Source organism: Dreissena polymorpha, chromosome 5 (assembly GCF_020536995.1).
Source record: "Dreissena polymorpha isolate Duluth1 chromosome 5, UMN_Dpol_1.0, whole genome shotgun sequence".
In the NCBI taxonomy this organism is placed as follows: Eukaryota; Metazoa; Mollusca; class Bivalvia; order Myida; family Dreissenidae; genus Dreissena; species Dreissena polymorpha.
In genome coordinates, this window is record NC_068359.1 from 82937001 (window position 1) to 82952734 (window position 15734).

At 40.5% G+C, this 15734-nt stretch overlaps 1 protein-coding gene across 6 annotated transcripts in view; it reads right to left on the bottom strand.

Annotated features, from left to right (window-relative positions):
- LOC127881997 (polyamine-transporting ATPase 13A3-like) overlaps nucleotides 1–15734 on the bottom strand; it is a 563467-nt gene that overhangs the window by 465592 nt on the left and 82141 nt on the right. For 4 of the 6 annotated variants that reach the window (XR_008050372.1, XR_008050371.1, XM_052430332.1 and 1 more), the window contains 4 exons: nucleotides 14789–14833; nucleotides 4126–4307; nucleotides 2337–2489; nucleotides 1377–1473 (listed from right to left, as the gene is read on the bottom strand). Coding sequence is in view for 4 of the 6 variants with exons in the window: in XM_052430332.1 (XP_052286292.1) it covers nucleotides 1377–1473; nucleotides 2337–2489; nucleotides 4126–4307; nucleotides 14789–14833 (477 nt within the window). In the remaining 2 variants the exon portion in view is untranslated. The remainder of the gene's footprint in view (nucleotides 1–1376; nucleotides 1474–2336; nucleotides 2490–4125; nucleotides 4308–14788; nucleotides 14834–15734) is intronic. The other 2 variants (XM_052430335.1, XM_052430334.1) reach the window with 1 other exon arrangement.

The window sequence follows — 15734 nt, forward strand, 5'->3', positions numbered from 1 at the left end:
AACTGTAATCAATGAATACCATGTCATAAGTACCAAGCATCAATCTGACATGTTGAACCTGAACTGTAATCAATCAATACCATGTCATAAGTACCAAGCACCAATCTGACAGGTTGAACCCGAACTGTAATCAATCAATACCATATCATAAGTACCAAGCATCAATCTGACACCGTTGAACCCGAACTGTAATAAATCAATATTGTCATTAGACTTAGTACTAAGCACCAATCTGACAGGTTGAACCCAAACTGTAATCAATCAATACCATATCATAAGTACCAAGCACCAATCTGACAGGTTGAACCCGAACTGTAATCAATAAATACCATGTCATAAGTACCAAGCATCAATCTGACATGTTGAACCTGAACTGTAATCAATCAATACCATGTCATAAGTACCAAGCACCAATCTGACAGGTTGAACCTTAACTATAATAAATCAATATTGTCATTAGACTTAGTACTAAGCACCAATAGGACAGGTTGAACCCGAACTGTAATAAATCCATACTATGTCATAAGTACCAAGCACCAATCGGACAGGTTGAACCCGAACTGTAATAAATCCATACTATGTCATAAGTACCAAGCACCAATCGGACAGGTTGAACCCGAACTGTAATAAATCCATACTATGTCATAAGTACCAAGCACCAATCTGACAGGTTGAACCCGAACTGTAATCAATCAATACCATGTCATACGTACAAAGAATCAATCTGAAAGGTTGAACCTGAACTGTAATTAATCAATATCATGTCATAAGTACCAAGCATAAATCTGACAGGTTGAACCTGAACTGTAATCAATCAATACCATGTCATAAGTACCAAGCACCAATCTGACAGGTTGAACCCCAACTATAATCAATCAATACCATGTCATAAGTACCAAGCCAGATTTTTGCCAAAGGAAGCCTCAAATTCATTTACCAGCTTATGTTTGAAAATGGGCCGTGCTCTATGAAAAGGGGGTTTAATGCATATGTAAAGTGTTGTCCCAGATTAGCCTTTGCAGTCCACACAGGCTAATCAGGGACGACACTTTCCGCAAAAAAAAAGATTTTTGCTAACAAACTTTCTTAAAACAAAAAATATAAAAGCGAATATTGTCGTACCTGATTAGCCTGTGTGGACTGCACAGGCTGATCTGGGTTGACACTTGATGCACATGCATTAAATCTCCTTTTCCAGAGCACAGCTCAAATATATTATTATCAGACTTAGTGTTTTTGAAAAATACAATATGCATAGTTTAGCTTTAAATTATGAAATACTAGGGCTGGCAGATTCCTTACTATGTAAATACCAAAAGTAACATATTTGATTGCAGAAGGTAAAGACGCTATTAAATTATAGCAATGTCACTTACTGAATACAGAATCATGACAGATATGAATTGTATGAAGCTGTACACTGCCATGTATTTGAAACATCCAAATGAGGTGACCAGTGCTGCCCTGCCTTCCCTGAAATAGAGGTAGAAGAAACTATGGTTATTGTCATAAGAGCCTATTTCTATAAAAAAATGGGCTAAATTCATGCGTGGAAAGTGATAAGCCAGATTAACCTAAGCAGCCTGCGCTGGCTTATCAGGGATGACAATTTATATGGTATTTTTTGTTTAAAAGAAATCTCTTCTAAAGAAAAATCCAATTTAAGTGGAAAAATGTATCCCTCATAAGCCTGTGTTGACTGCACAGGCTAATCTGGGGAAACACTTAACGCACTTGCATTTAGTCCACTATTCCCAGAACCAGACAAATACTATTGCTGAAACCTTGTTCAACCTTCATTCCTTAAGATTTAAGTATTTTATTTGTTGTCAAGTATTTTGAAATTGATGGATACACAGCAAATATTGAAAACTGATGTTGAGCTAGTATGTTTTACAGAACACTTAAAAGATATCAACCAGACTTATAATAAGTGAAGTGGGCTACAACACACTCAATGCTTCTGAATAGTGACCCCATTATGGTAACAATACCGACTCTCAATACAATACTGACTAAAACTGACTCAGTGAAGGTTGCAAACCGATTAAGATGTTACCTCATGAGGGTTAGAACGCACACTTTGTAGTTCAATACCTACTTCATTAGGGTTAAAACACACTCAACGTTGTTCAAACGTTGAGGGTTATAACGCACTCTATGGTGTTCAATACATACCTAATTAGAGTTACAACACACTCCATGTTGTTAAATATTCATGAGGGTTAGAACGCAATCTATGGTGTTCAACACATACCTCAAAAGGGTTATAACACACTCAATGTTATTTAATACTTATGAGGGTTATAATGCATTCTATGGTGTTCAACACATACCTCATTAGGGTTACAACACACTCAATGTTGTTCACTGCAGAGGTGAAGGGAGCTGCCACAGATGCCTCTGCCTCAGACAGAGATATGCCCGCATGGGCAGCTTTTAGGGCCTCGCAGTCATTTGCCCCATCCCCACACATACCTACACTGTACCTGTGATGAGAGAATGGTCAAAAGTTTAATGCATGTGCATAAAATTTCATCCCAGATAAGCCTGTGAAGTCTGCACACTTTCTGCTTTTAAGGATTTTTTTTTTAAAGGAAGTCTCTTCGATACAAAAATCCAATTAAGGAAGAAAGTGTCATCCATGATTAAACCTGTGCAGACTGCACAAGCTACATGTAATCTGGGTTGTCACATTACAATATGCATAAATACAAGTTTGCCTGTGCAGACTCACAGTAGTGGCTCTGTCCCTACCTATGCCAACACTATGCCTGTGGGGAGAGGGTCAACATTTAGTGTGACATCAGCAACTTAATGATATTTCAGTAAACTACATACAGTTTTTATCTATCCACCATTTTAAAAGATCTATACTACACATATAAGATTTTTTTATAGTGCTATTTGTAGAAACTGGAAACATTACTCACTTCTGGATGTTAATAAAGTCTAACATTTGAATGATCCAATATTCAAATATGTTTGAAAAATGAACAAGAGCTATAACAGGACAGCGCGCTCGACTATTCGAGTGCTTGACAGTTTAACGTAAGCCATCATGGGGAAATTGTTTATATTCAATAATTTATGAGACGATCTTTCAAAGGTTAAAAAAAAAAAAAAATTGGGGGGGGGGGTGGGGGTAGGGGGGTGAGAGGGGGTATAATGTGGGGTGTGGTAATTTATAAAATGATGTTTAAAAATGGGGGCGGGGGAGGTTGGGGGGGGAGAAGGGATTCTGGGTAGGGGCGTGGGGTCTTGTTTGGGTGGAATCCATTGTGGTATTCAGGTAAGTGTTGTTTTGTCAAAGTAATAATAAAATGTGATCATAAATAAAGAAGTTATGGCAATTTAAGCAAACTGTTCAATTATCTACATGTAAAAGGGGCCATAATTTAAGTATGTCAAAATGCTTGATTCAGTGGTATGCTCTTGTTTATAAGTTGGGGTCATGTTGGTAAACAAGTATGCAACATATAAAAGCAATATGTCATAGGATATGGGAAATATTTGGGGTAGTACGCAAACTTTAACATAGATTTATCAATAATATGCCTATTCTAAGTATACAAGGGGCAATAATTATGACAAAATGCTTGATAGAGTTGTCTGCTCTTGTTTATATGTTGGGGAGATGTTGGTAAACAAGTATGCAAAATATGAAAGCAATATGTCAAAGGACAATGAAAATAAATGGGGTAGTACGAAAACTTTAACATTTGCTGCATATTCTAAGTGGAAAAGGGGCCGTAATTATGACAAAATGCTTTATAGAGTTGTCTGCTCTTGTTTATAGGTTGGGGTCATATTGGTTAACAACTATGCAAAATATGAAAGCAATATGTCAAGGGACAAAGAAAATATTTGGGGTAGTACGAAAACTTTAACATTTGCACGCTAATTCAGACGCTAACGCTAACGCAGACGCCGGGGTGAGTAGGATAGCTCCAATATATATATTTCATATATAATAGTCGAGCTAAAAACGAATATTCAAATAACATTTCAGTATTCCTTCCCATCCCTACTAAAAAATCATGCTACATCTTACAAAAAAGCTTACATTTGAAGGTATATTTTTTTTAAACAGAAAAAACAAAAACAATTTTCAGTTATATGTACCCTAGTTCCTGCTGCTTCTGAATAAGCTGACATTTCTGGTCAGGTGCCATGCGCGCAAAGATCGTGCCTCGCATGCACACTCTCTTCAGTGTCTCCGGGAAGTACCGCTCCAGTACGGAGAATGAGCTGCCATCTACAGCTAGATGGGTCCTTGGTTCTGACAATGTTAGGGCAGTTGTAGTCTGTAATGTAACCCTTTCCCCAATAAAAATTAAGCTAATGAAAATGGCTTTTGCTACCAGCATAAAACCAAAACAGCCTGCAAATAACTTGCAGTCTGTTCAGGTTTTATGCTGTTCGCTGCTCATCAGTATCTAAGGTTTGGAGATTAAGACTTAAAAACTTGAATCTAGTAAGGAAGGTCTTAAATTTAATGTAACTTTCTACGTGTCTACAAATTCGTGAAAATACGTATCTAAGTGGTAAAGGGGAAAATGAGCCTCAATAGAGACCAACCTGAGAACAGTGGTCAGTCAAGGGAAATGGCCAAAGTGACCGTTGTAGACAGGTGACCATTGTTCTCAGATGACCAATTTAGATGGTTGGTCAGTTGGTAGTATTGCTAGGCTCTGCAGTGCCCATGATATAATATCAAAACACAAATTATTTATATTAAATAATACAAATTAATGTGTTAGAACTTGATTTAACATCATACCTATTATTAAACATAAGAGTTTAAGAACGTAAATGTTGTTGTTAACTTATGCAACATGTTCAATCAGTAAATCTGACAGTTGAAATTATATTCATTGAAGATATTTTTAAATACTAGAAATGATCGTCACGTCATTGACGTCTCGTCCGAAAAAGTATTAATAGCGCATCACTGTATTTAACCGAAAGTGTGGCATAACAGTATTAGGAGATTAAAATGAAAATAATCTTCTTGCATTATATATAATGTCAAAAGTTTGTTACAGAAGTTGCAATTTTAGGTCTTTTTTGCCACAATTGACGATCACTAATCCTTTCATTGCCTCCTAATAACAACACTTGCTTGCTGTGAGTAATTTGTCTTACAGTTTTTTTATTATAAAGTTATTAATAAAATAATCAATACAAATTAAATTTGCCTTTGAAAATTTTCATTTTTGGTCATTATACATTTTCAAAGAATATTTATTGTATCTTTAATATACAAGACAACAAAAAATTCAGATAAAATAAAAGCAATTCAAAATAAAGCACACAAAAACAAATAGAATAAAAAAACTAAAATAAAATAAAAATATTAAATAAATGAAAAAACAGTAATTTAATAACAAGAAAAAAACAGCAGACTCGGCATGTTTACATTTTCTTCACATTACAATCCTAACAGGCAAACCTTTGTGAAGAATGAGTTTATTCTTTAAGCCTCTATCATACATGTACATGTATTTCAGCACATAAATAAGGCTGCATGACACTGACTTTCCAATCATGCAAAATACAGTAAAGTATCACATAAATAATTTATATCATTGTGCATCCAAAAACATATGAAAGTGAATTATGCATTTGCCATGAAGATGATGCGTGTGTATATTGACTTGAATAATACTTAAAAGTATTTAATGCTTGTTACATGGGTTAAAGACACATTTTTTTGAGAATGATGAAATCATAATTAAAAACAAGAGGGCCTGAAAGGCCCAAAGTCGCTCACCTGATATAACAAGATATTATTGGGACAAATCTTCTGACCAAGTTTCACGAAGATTGGAAAAAAAAAATGTGGCCTCTGGAGTGTTAACAAGGTTTTACTAAAATGCCCCGCCCCCTGGCAGCCATGTTTTTAAACCAACCGGCATCATTTTTGAACTTATCCAAGATATTATTGGGATGAATCTTCTGACTAGGTTTCATAAAGATCAGACAGTAAATGTGGCCTCTAGAGTGTTAACAAGATTTTAATACAGCCATATAAGGAAAAATGCCCCGCTGCTTGGAAGCCATTTTTTTCAAGCAAACATAATAATTTTCGAGCTCATCCAAGATATCATTGAGACCAATCTTATGACCAAATTTCATGAAGATTTGACAATAAACGTGGCCTCTAGAGTATTAACAAGGTTTTACTATAGCCATATATAGCCATTTAAGGAAAAATGCCCCGCCTTTGGTGGCCATGTTTTTAAAGCAATCAAAACCATTTTCAAACTCATTCAAGATATCATTGGGACATATCTTTTGACCTAGTTTCATAATGATCGGAAAATAAATGTGACCTCTAGAGTGTTAACAAGGTTTTACTATAGCCATATAAGGAAAATAGCCCCGCCCCTGTGATGGCCATATTTTTCAACCAACCGGCATCACTTTTGAACTCCAAGATATTATTGGGATGAATCTTCTGACTGAGTTTCATGAAGATCGAACTATAAATGTGGCCTCCAGAGTATTAACAAGATTTTACTATAGCCTTAAATAGCCATATAAGGAAAAATGCCCCGCCCCTTGGCGGTCATGTTATTCTTGCCAATGTAACCATTTTTTAACTCATCCAAGATATCATTAAGACAAATCTTCTGACCAAATTTCATCAAGATTGGAAATAAATGTGGCCTCTAGAGTGTTAACAAGGTTTTCTTATAGCCATATAAGGAAAAATGCCCCGCCCCCTGGCGGCCATGTTTTTTAACCAACCGGCATCATTTTGGAACTCGTCCAAGATATTATTGGGATGAATCTTCTGTTTTATTAAGATTGAACAATAAATGTGGCCTCAAGAGTGTTAACAAGATTTTACTACAGCCATATAAGGAAAAATGCCCTGCCCCTTGGCAGCCATGTTTTTCAAGCAAAGATTACCAGTTTTGAACTCATCAAAGATATCAGTTGGACAAATCTTTTGAGCAAGTTTCATGAAGATCGGAAAATAAATGTGGCCTCTAGAGTGTTAAGAAGGTTTTACTATAGCCATATAAGGAAAAATGCCCCGCCAGGAAGATTGGACAATAAATGTGGCCTCTAGAGAGTGAACAATGCAAATGTTGACGTCGCACAACGCACGACGGACAACGGACAAAAGGCAATCACAAAAGCTCACCATGAGCACGTTGTGCTCAGGTGAGCTAAAAAAAGAAATACTAGTTTTTACTTAAGTTACAAAAATACTGATATCAGTAGTTATATTTAAAATTTCACACATGGTATTCATACCTATATTGCCATAGCAAGAATTGGGTTGGGTTAGTAGCAAGTTTACGCTATATTTTGGAACATTTAATATCCATAATGCAAACCAGAATATTATCATGTCAAAAATATACAATAATTAAGTTGGACAATTTGGTATTAGAACATTTAAGGGGTTCAATCAAACATTAACACAAAATGAAACTACTACTTAATTGTGATTATTGTTTTTTTGTTTAAAGCAAATATTTAGACACATATTTTTTTTCCTTTTCAACCATCTGCAATAAGTTAATAGAGGAGCATTCCTTTAAACTACCTCAAAATAAACCATTTAAAAATTACACTTTGCTTTAAAGAAAACAGAACATTAAACTCTTAAAAATAAGTGGAAAATGTTAACTACCAACACAATGTTAGATAAAACAGGGTCTAAGTTTAAAGTCAAACTGCTACAATATAGTACATAGAAACTTGTCGGGTTTATTAACGGACAACACGCTAGTTAGTAATCTGGGTATATGTTAGATTATGAAAAAAAGGCCAGGGTTCAAAATGTATGGGTGAAAATGGTATTTTAATTACATTCCTGTATACATGAAAGTTATTTATAATAGTTATTATTATTTTTAACAAATTGCAAAACAATTTGAAAGCCCACTTAATCATACTTGCTCAGATGGTATCATAAACATCATATAATGTGCACTAAGTAGTCTAATGACACGTTCTCATGATAAAAACACACTTATTCTATCTATGAATGTTTAAAAAACTCAGAAAGTCTATCAGTCAACAAAGGCAAAACACTAAAACAAATTTTTCTAGTAAAATTCATTTTAATTAGTAATTACTTACCTGATATCATATGCTATTTACTCCGATAGGATCATAATTTATCCGGAATTTTTCGTCCGAGGAATCCCACACTTTTTGAGAAACCCGTCAGGTAGGTCAGAGCGGTCACATAAGTGCCGTGTAGCCGCACAACCAAAACGGGACATTACCCAGAATCCACTCTTATTCCAATAAAAAAATATGAAATATTAGACGAAGAGCGGGGTGGGAGGTGGGACTTACCGATATCAGGTAAGTAATTACTAATTAAAATGAATTTTACTAGAAAAATTTGTTTTAATAGCTTAATTACGTTACCTGATATCATATGCTGAATTTGCAGCTGAGGCGGGAAGGTTAGCAAAAATCTCCCCATCACAGCCGAACCCATATCTCGGGTTCTCAGCTAATCTTCGTTATTACGGTATTAACTTAATTCACGGATCCGTAGAAGATACTACCGTTTGTGCAACCACAAGGGGGTCCAACAAATACAAGTTGTCCTGTTGGCACTCCAGAGAACGAAGATAAAAAGATGAAAAAGTAGTCTGATTCCTCCAGAAAGCAGCTTGAAGCACGTCAGAGAGTGGGGTATGATTAATATATGCCCACGAAACCGACATTGCTCGTAATTCATGCGGTCTAATCTTAAAAAGGGATGAATCCCTTGAAGAAAGAGAAGAGTAAGCCCTTTTTATAGTCGAGGCTACCCAACGGGAAATAGAAGCCGCAGACACATCGCCCCCCCCTTTTAAGGGAATGAAGAGTCTCTTACGAGAACCTCGAATAGACTTAACTCTACTAAGATAGAACTTCAAAGACCTGACAGGGCAGAGGAGTCTATCTTCATCTTCATTACCACAAGTTCTAGAAAGACTTGGGACCTTGAAGGGTTTAGAAGCCATAGAGGGGAGTTGATTTTTAGCAAGGAATCCTTGCTGACACAACAAGGTGACAGAGCCATCGGAGGAATCAAAACGAAGATGGCTTTCTTCGATAGAAAGAGCATGAATTTCACTTCTACGTTTGGATGAAGCCATGGTAAGAAGGAAAACGGTCTTCCAGGTTAGGAACTGTAAAGAAGCCTGATTAAGGGGTTCATAGGGAGCTTTAATAAGCGATCCAAGAACACAAGCCAAATCCCATTTGGGGGTAAGAGAACGAGACACAGGACGTTTAAGTTCCATGGCTCGGATCAGTTCCGAAATGGCTGGGTCAGCACAGACTTGTGATGACTTACGAAAAGCATAGGTATGCGAAAGCACAGATCTGTATCCTTTGATGGAGCTAAGAGAAAGTTTCTTATCATCAAAGAGATAGATTAGAAAATCCGCTATGCGTCTAGCAGAGGGATTGAGGGGATCAATTTTCCCTCGAACACACCAATTAGAGAAGAGTTTCCAGCGAGCATCATAGACTGCTCTGGTGGACTTTCTCCTTGCAGAGGCAACGAGGGTTGAAGCCCTGACAGAAAAGCGTTTCTTCTGCAGGGATTGCCTGATAACGGCCAGACGTGTAAGTGGAACATGTCTGGATCCATGTGAAGTCTGCCTCTCTGAGATAGGAGATCTGACCTGTGCGGGAGTTCCCTGGGAAATTCGCACAGGAGACTGAGAAGGTCGTTGAACCAGGATCTCCTGGGCCACCAAGGGGCTATCAGGAGGATCCGGCAAGAGCTCACCCTGATTTTCCCTAAGATTTGGGGAATTAGAATGGGTGGCGGATAAGCGTAAGCGTCCAGTTGATCCCAATCGAACGAAAGCGCGTCTACCGCCCACGCTGCTGGTTCGTACACTGGACTCACATACAGAGGAAGTCTGTGGTTGTCTCTGGTCGCAAACAGGTCGACCAGTGGATAACTGAATGTGAGGAATATCTGATTGGCCACTTCCTGATGAAGTGTCCACTCCGATGGAAGTAACTGGTGTTTGCGAGACAAACCGTCCGCCAGGGCGTTGAGACGACCTGGTATGTGTTTGGAAAAGAGAGAGACGTTTAGGCTCTTGCAAAGAACAAGTAATTTCATTGTTTCCAGATACAGGGAGTGAGAGTGTGTCCCACCCTGTTTCTGTATGTAAGCCACGACTGATGTGTTGTCTGTCGATACCATCACACAGGAGTCCCGAAGATGTGATTGGAATTGAGAAACAGCTAGAAAGACTGCTCGCATTTCGAGATTGTTTATGTGCAGAAGAGACTCCTGAGGAGACCACAATCCTGATAATGTCAGGCTGCGGGGTTCCAGGTGAGCGCCCTAACCTTCCATGCTCGCATCCGTTATGAGATGTAAAGACGGTTGCGGGGAAAGAAGCGGTACTCCTGCCAACAGGGTCTCCTCGTCTAGCCACCATTGAAGGTGGGAACTAAGGACGGAAGGATGGGAATCTGTGTAAGCAGATTGTCTGGAGACCATTTCCATCGAGCTGAGAGATAGTGCTGAAGAGGACGTAGGAAGAGACGTCCCAACTGCACGAAGTCTGCTACAGAGCTCAGGATACCGTTGAGTGAGAGGAAATCTTGAGCTGCGATATGAGATTGGGACAGCACCCATCTGACCTTCAAAAGGAGGTCTGATATACGTTGCGGTGAGACCCTGACCCGATTGATGTGGGTCAGAAAATTCATTCCCACGAATATGAAATCCTGAGAGGGAATGAGGTCTGACTTGGCTACATTGAGAAGGAGTCCTAAAGAGAGGAGCTCCTTCCAAGAGAACTCTAGGTGTAGCAGAAGCAGTTGACGATCGAGCTGGTGTAAGAGCCAATCGTCGAAATACTGAAGCAGTTGAACCCCGTGTAATCGGAGGTGTGCGCTCACTGCAGCCATGAGTTTGGTGAAAACTCGTGGAGCCGTGGCCAATCCAAAGGGCATCGCCCGAAACTGGTAGACCTGGCCTCGAAAGGAGAAGCGCAGGTACTTCCGGTAGTTGGGATGGATAGGAACATGGAAGTATGCATCTTCCAGGTCCAAGGAAACCCCCCATTGCATGGGTTAGATGGAGCGCCGAATGAAGGCAGGAGTCTCCATCTTGAAAGTAGGTTTGACTAGAAACGTGTTGAACACTTTTAAGTCTATGACTGGTCTCCAGGAGCCGCTTTTCTTTTGAACAAGGAAAAGGCGACTGTAAAATCCTGGAGAACAAGGGTCGTGAACCCTTTCTACCGCCTGTTTTTCCAGGAGTCCGAGAATGGAGTCTGGAAGTTGTGGATGCGGAGATACCAGATCAATTGGGACGCGAGAGAGTGGGGGCCTTTTTTCGAATTGAAAAGTGAGGCCTTGTGTGACAAGAGAATGAACCCACGCGTCCGAAGTTATTTGGAGCCATCGATTTGCGAAGTGCATAAGTCTGGCCCCGACTGGTACCTCCAGCATCAGAGGTTGCGGCGGTAGAAAGGGGTATGACCTAGGGCTGACCTTTAGGAGGTCCACCCTTGCCGGAAGAAGGATTAAATGACTTCTTGTCGGCATTGGGTTTGCCCTTACTCCAATTTTGTTTTACAGAAGGCTTCCGATAGGAAGTTGTTCTGTTTTGAAAAGGAGGCCTATTAGTGGGCTGACGTGGAGCAGACGGATTCTTAGTAAGGAAACTGTCCCTTTTAGCGTTCTTGGCTGGTGGGGCTCCTGAAGGCTTAGAAGCAGGGCGCTTAAAAACCACAGGGCGCTGGCCAGAGTTGCTCCTAGCTAAGGAGGCATGTATCTGATCTTCACGATCAGCAGTAAGTGCCGACTGTATCCTCCCTCCGAAAAGAGACTCTGCTGTTAGTGGAGCAGTTCGAAGGGAGTTTACGCCTGTTTCCAAAAGGAAATTATTGGGCAAGGAAGAGAGGATGAGGTCTCTCCGAAGCCTTAACATCTCAGACATAGAAGATGCAGCATTGTGAGATAAACACTGCGTAGTACGTGAAAGATGTATCAACAAGGCCCGGAGCTCCTCTGGGATTGAATCAGAGAGCTCCCAAACCAAGTCTAAGGCTGTGGCTGCCATGAGATCTAGCTGGTTAGCCAGACCTATGGAACGGCGTTCTCTCAGCTCCCAATTTTCCAACAGGGAAAGAGGGACTGATGTATGGGTAGATGATGAAGGCATTGTAAGTGACAGCTTACTAATGTAAGCATCAGGAACCGGAAGTTTGGAAAGGTCCAAACCGGTAGCAGGATCTGGTACCGGGGCCTTATAACTTTTTTAATGCCGTCCACCTGTTTAGGCTCCGTCAGCTCCTTAGGGGCTTTCCATGGAGATGGCGAAGGCTTATTGGCTGGTTCAAGTGACTGGAAAACAGCCATTGTGGAAGAGCCAATAGGAAGGCGTAGATCCACTCGGGAAGTAGCCTTACTTATCCTGCCGGGCTCTCGTCTGCGTGCTACCTGTTCTGTAACGGTAACTGCAGATCCTGTGAGAGACAAGGAAGGGCGGGGGCAGAAGTCCTCATCTAAGGTATTGAACATAAGTTCGTATACCTGATTGATGGAGGCCAAATAATAAAGTTCGGCCTCATTAGACTCCGAACCCGCCTCAATCAAACCATCTGCGGGAGCATTGGATTGATTAAAACCGGTGGATATAGGAGAAGGAATAATAGATTCATTCGCTTCTATCATGAGAGAATCGTTTTCCGGCACCATCAAAGATATAGCTGGTGAGTTAGGTCTCTCAGAGATCAGGTCAGCAGACTCACTTTGAATACCAGAGGTCGCTGGTAAAGGATCAGTCGAAAAAGGGACAAAGATTCCCGGCGACTGTTGGATCCACAAAGTATTGGGATTTGATGGTGTAGCAGCGCTCCGGGGTATACTTCTATGCAATGTGGAAGAGACCCGTGGGGCTGAAAACGCAGCCGAAGTGGTTAGATTAACCCCTGTACCTTGAGCCTGATATGTATGCAAACTAGTGTTTGAATACAAGTTATGCTCAGTGGTTGTAGGAACGGCTGAAGTGTGTGTTGAGGCCAACATAGAGGCCGACACACGTGGAAGGGTGTCAATAGATTCCTCAGAGAAGGATCGACTAGGGGACCTAGGAGTCCGAGAACGCCTATGTCCCTTATCCCTGCGACGCCGAGACACTGTTCGGCGGCGCTGGGAATGATGTTTCCTGATCGAACGTCTCCCTGAGCGCTGGCGTGATCGCTCTTTACGAGGCAATCTACGCCGAGAAACACTCGGTGAGCGTGAACGACGTCCCTTCCGGTAATGATGAGGGCTATTTGAAGTAGACGATGAGTCATACGACGACGAGCCCGAGGTGGAGGAGTAGTCGGAAACATCAGACACTACACGTTTACGTCTGTGACTCACAGTAGAAACGCGGCTGCGTCTACCTTTGTGGAGTACTGACAAGGTAGTGTCAACATCTACGGTGACCGGAACGGTCTGTGGCACAGACCGAAACCCGGTGACCGGATCGGTCATTACATGACCGGTGACCGGACCGGTCAATGACCGGTGACCGGTCACAGCATGAGTCTCCGGACCGGTCAACTGGTCATTCCCGATGAACGGACCGGGCAAATTTTGTCCGGTGTCATCACGGGGTAGGGACCGATGCCTGGCAGCTACTGGTGGCATATGGTCAAGATCGTGTGGTGAAAAGTCCCGACACACGGAACTTTTCCTACGTTGATCTGATGCCGAGTCATTCAACTGGTCATTCCCGATGAACGGACCGGGCAAATTTTGTCCGGTGTCGTCACAGGGTAGGGACCGATGCCTGGCAGCTACTGGTGTAGTATGGTCAAGATCGTGTGGTGAAAAGTCCGGACACACGGAACTTTCCCTACTTTGATCTGAACTATTCTTGTTGCGTCCACGATTCTTGAAGGGTCGACGCTTAATGGCCCAGGTATCTGCAGACCAATGCTCACAGAAAGGGCAGCAGTTATCATGGGTACATCCTGCACACGACAGGCAGCTACCATGGTTGTCCCATGCTGCCTTTGTGTGTCCACATGAGCCACGTGTTTGAGGCATACTTTGCCTTGAACAAACAAACAAATACACAAAACGATACAGAAATACACGGATATATATACGGAGAATGTTTTAACGCAATACAAGAACTTCTCTATTCTGTTAAACAGAAGAATCCAGCGAAACAGAAGCAACAATTAAGTTTATAACAAAATGTCGGCCTTTGTATATCGCCATCCGGAATAAGAGTGAATTCTGGGTAATGTCCCGTTTTGGTTGTGCGGCTACACGGCACTAATGTGACTGCTCTGACCTACCTGACGGGTTTCTCAAAAAGTGTGGGATTTCTTGGACGAAAAATTCCGGATAAATTACGATCCTATCGGAGTAAATAGCATATGATATCAGGTAACGTAATTAAGCTATTAAAATGGTGTTTGGTGCAATTTAAATAAACTCCTAAAAAGATAAATCCAAACTTATGGCTTTACAAGAATCAAGAAGAATGCTTCAAAATCTGAATTTTGAGCAAAGTTACAATAATGGTCTAACACAGACTGGTGTCATTGTTCATGTGTTCATCTCACAATAACTCCCATAATGACAGAACCAGGATGTGAAATATTGTGATGTACTAGATTTTGATCCCTGTGCTCTGCTAAATACAAAAATGCCCTAATAGTCTGAGAAGTTACCTGAGCGGCAACCAGGACGTTAAATATTGTGATGTACTAGATTTTGAACCCTGTGCTCTGCTAAACACACACACACATGCCCAAATATTCTGAGAAGTTACCTGAGCGGCGGCGTTGAATTTAATGACAGAGAGACTTCCAAGCAACTGTAATATTGGCAAGGTAAAAACAGTCTGTTACATGCATCAAAATATCATTCAGGATGAAAGTTTTTGTCAATGTATAACGTGAAGAAATTCCAGTAAAATCTCACAATTTTAATCTCCAAGCGGATATAAACTGGTTGAGAGGATGGATGTAATGATGATCAATACAAACCTTTATAAATACATTTTAGTTGTATAATTTATTGAATGAAATACCGATTTACAATTCCTTTTACCCCTTAACTCCCTCCAACTGCAAAAATAATATACATGTTTTAAGTGTGGCCAGGACCTAGCTGTCCACTTATGAGACCATGATAACTTGCATGACTTTATTAAAAACAGGGTAGCTCCTGACATATGGAATAAGACCCATTTTCACATGAAATATGTTTTTTTCTCAAAAATTAAATATTTTTCTTGATCTGGAAGGATTTTCTGTTAGAGCACAAACAGATGCTAGTCAATGGGGGAATGTAACTGCTTAAATAAGAGAGGTTACTATTTCAATAACTTAAGTAACTGCTTTAATAGGGGAGGGAACCGCTACAATAGGGGAGGTAACTGCTTCAAATGGGGATGTTTTTGCTTCAAGAGGGGAAGTTACTGCTTCAAGAGAAGGTAATTGATTCAAGATGGAGGTAACTGCTCAAAGAGGGGAGGTAACTGCTACAAAAAGGAGGTAACTGCTTCAAGAAGGAAATATAACTGGTTAAAAAGGGGAGGTAAGTGCATCAATAGGCGAAGTAACTGCTTCACGAGGGGATGACACTGCTTCAATAGGGGAGGTAACTGCTTCAATATGGGAGGTAAATGCATCTGTAGAGGAGGAAACTGCATCAATAGAGGAAGCAATTGCTTCAAGAGGGGAGGTAACGGCTTCAATGGGGAAGGTAACTGT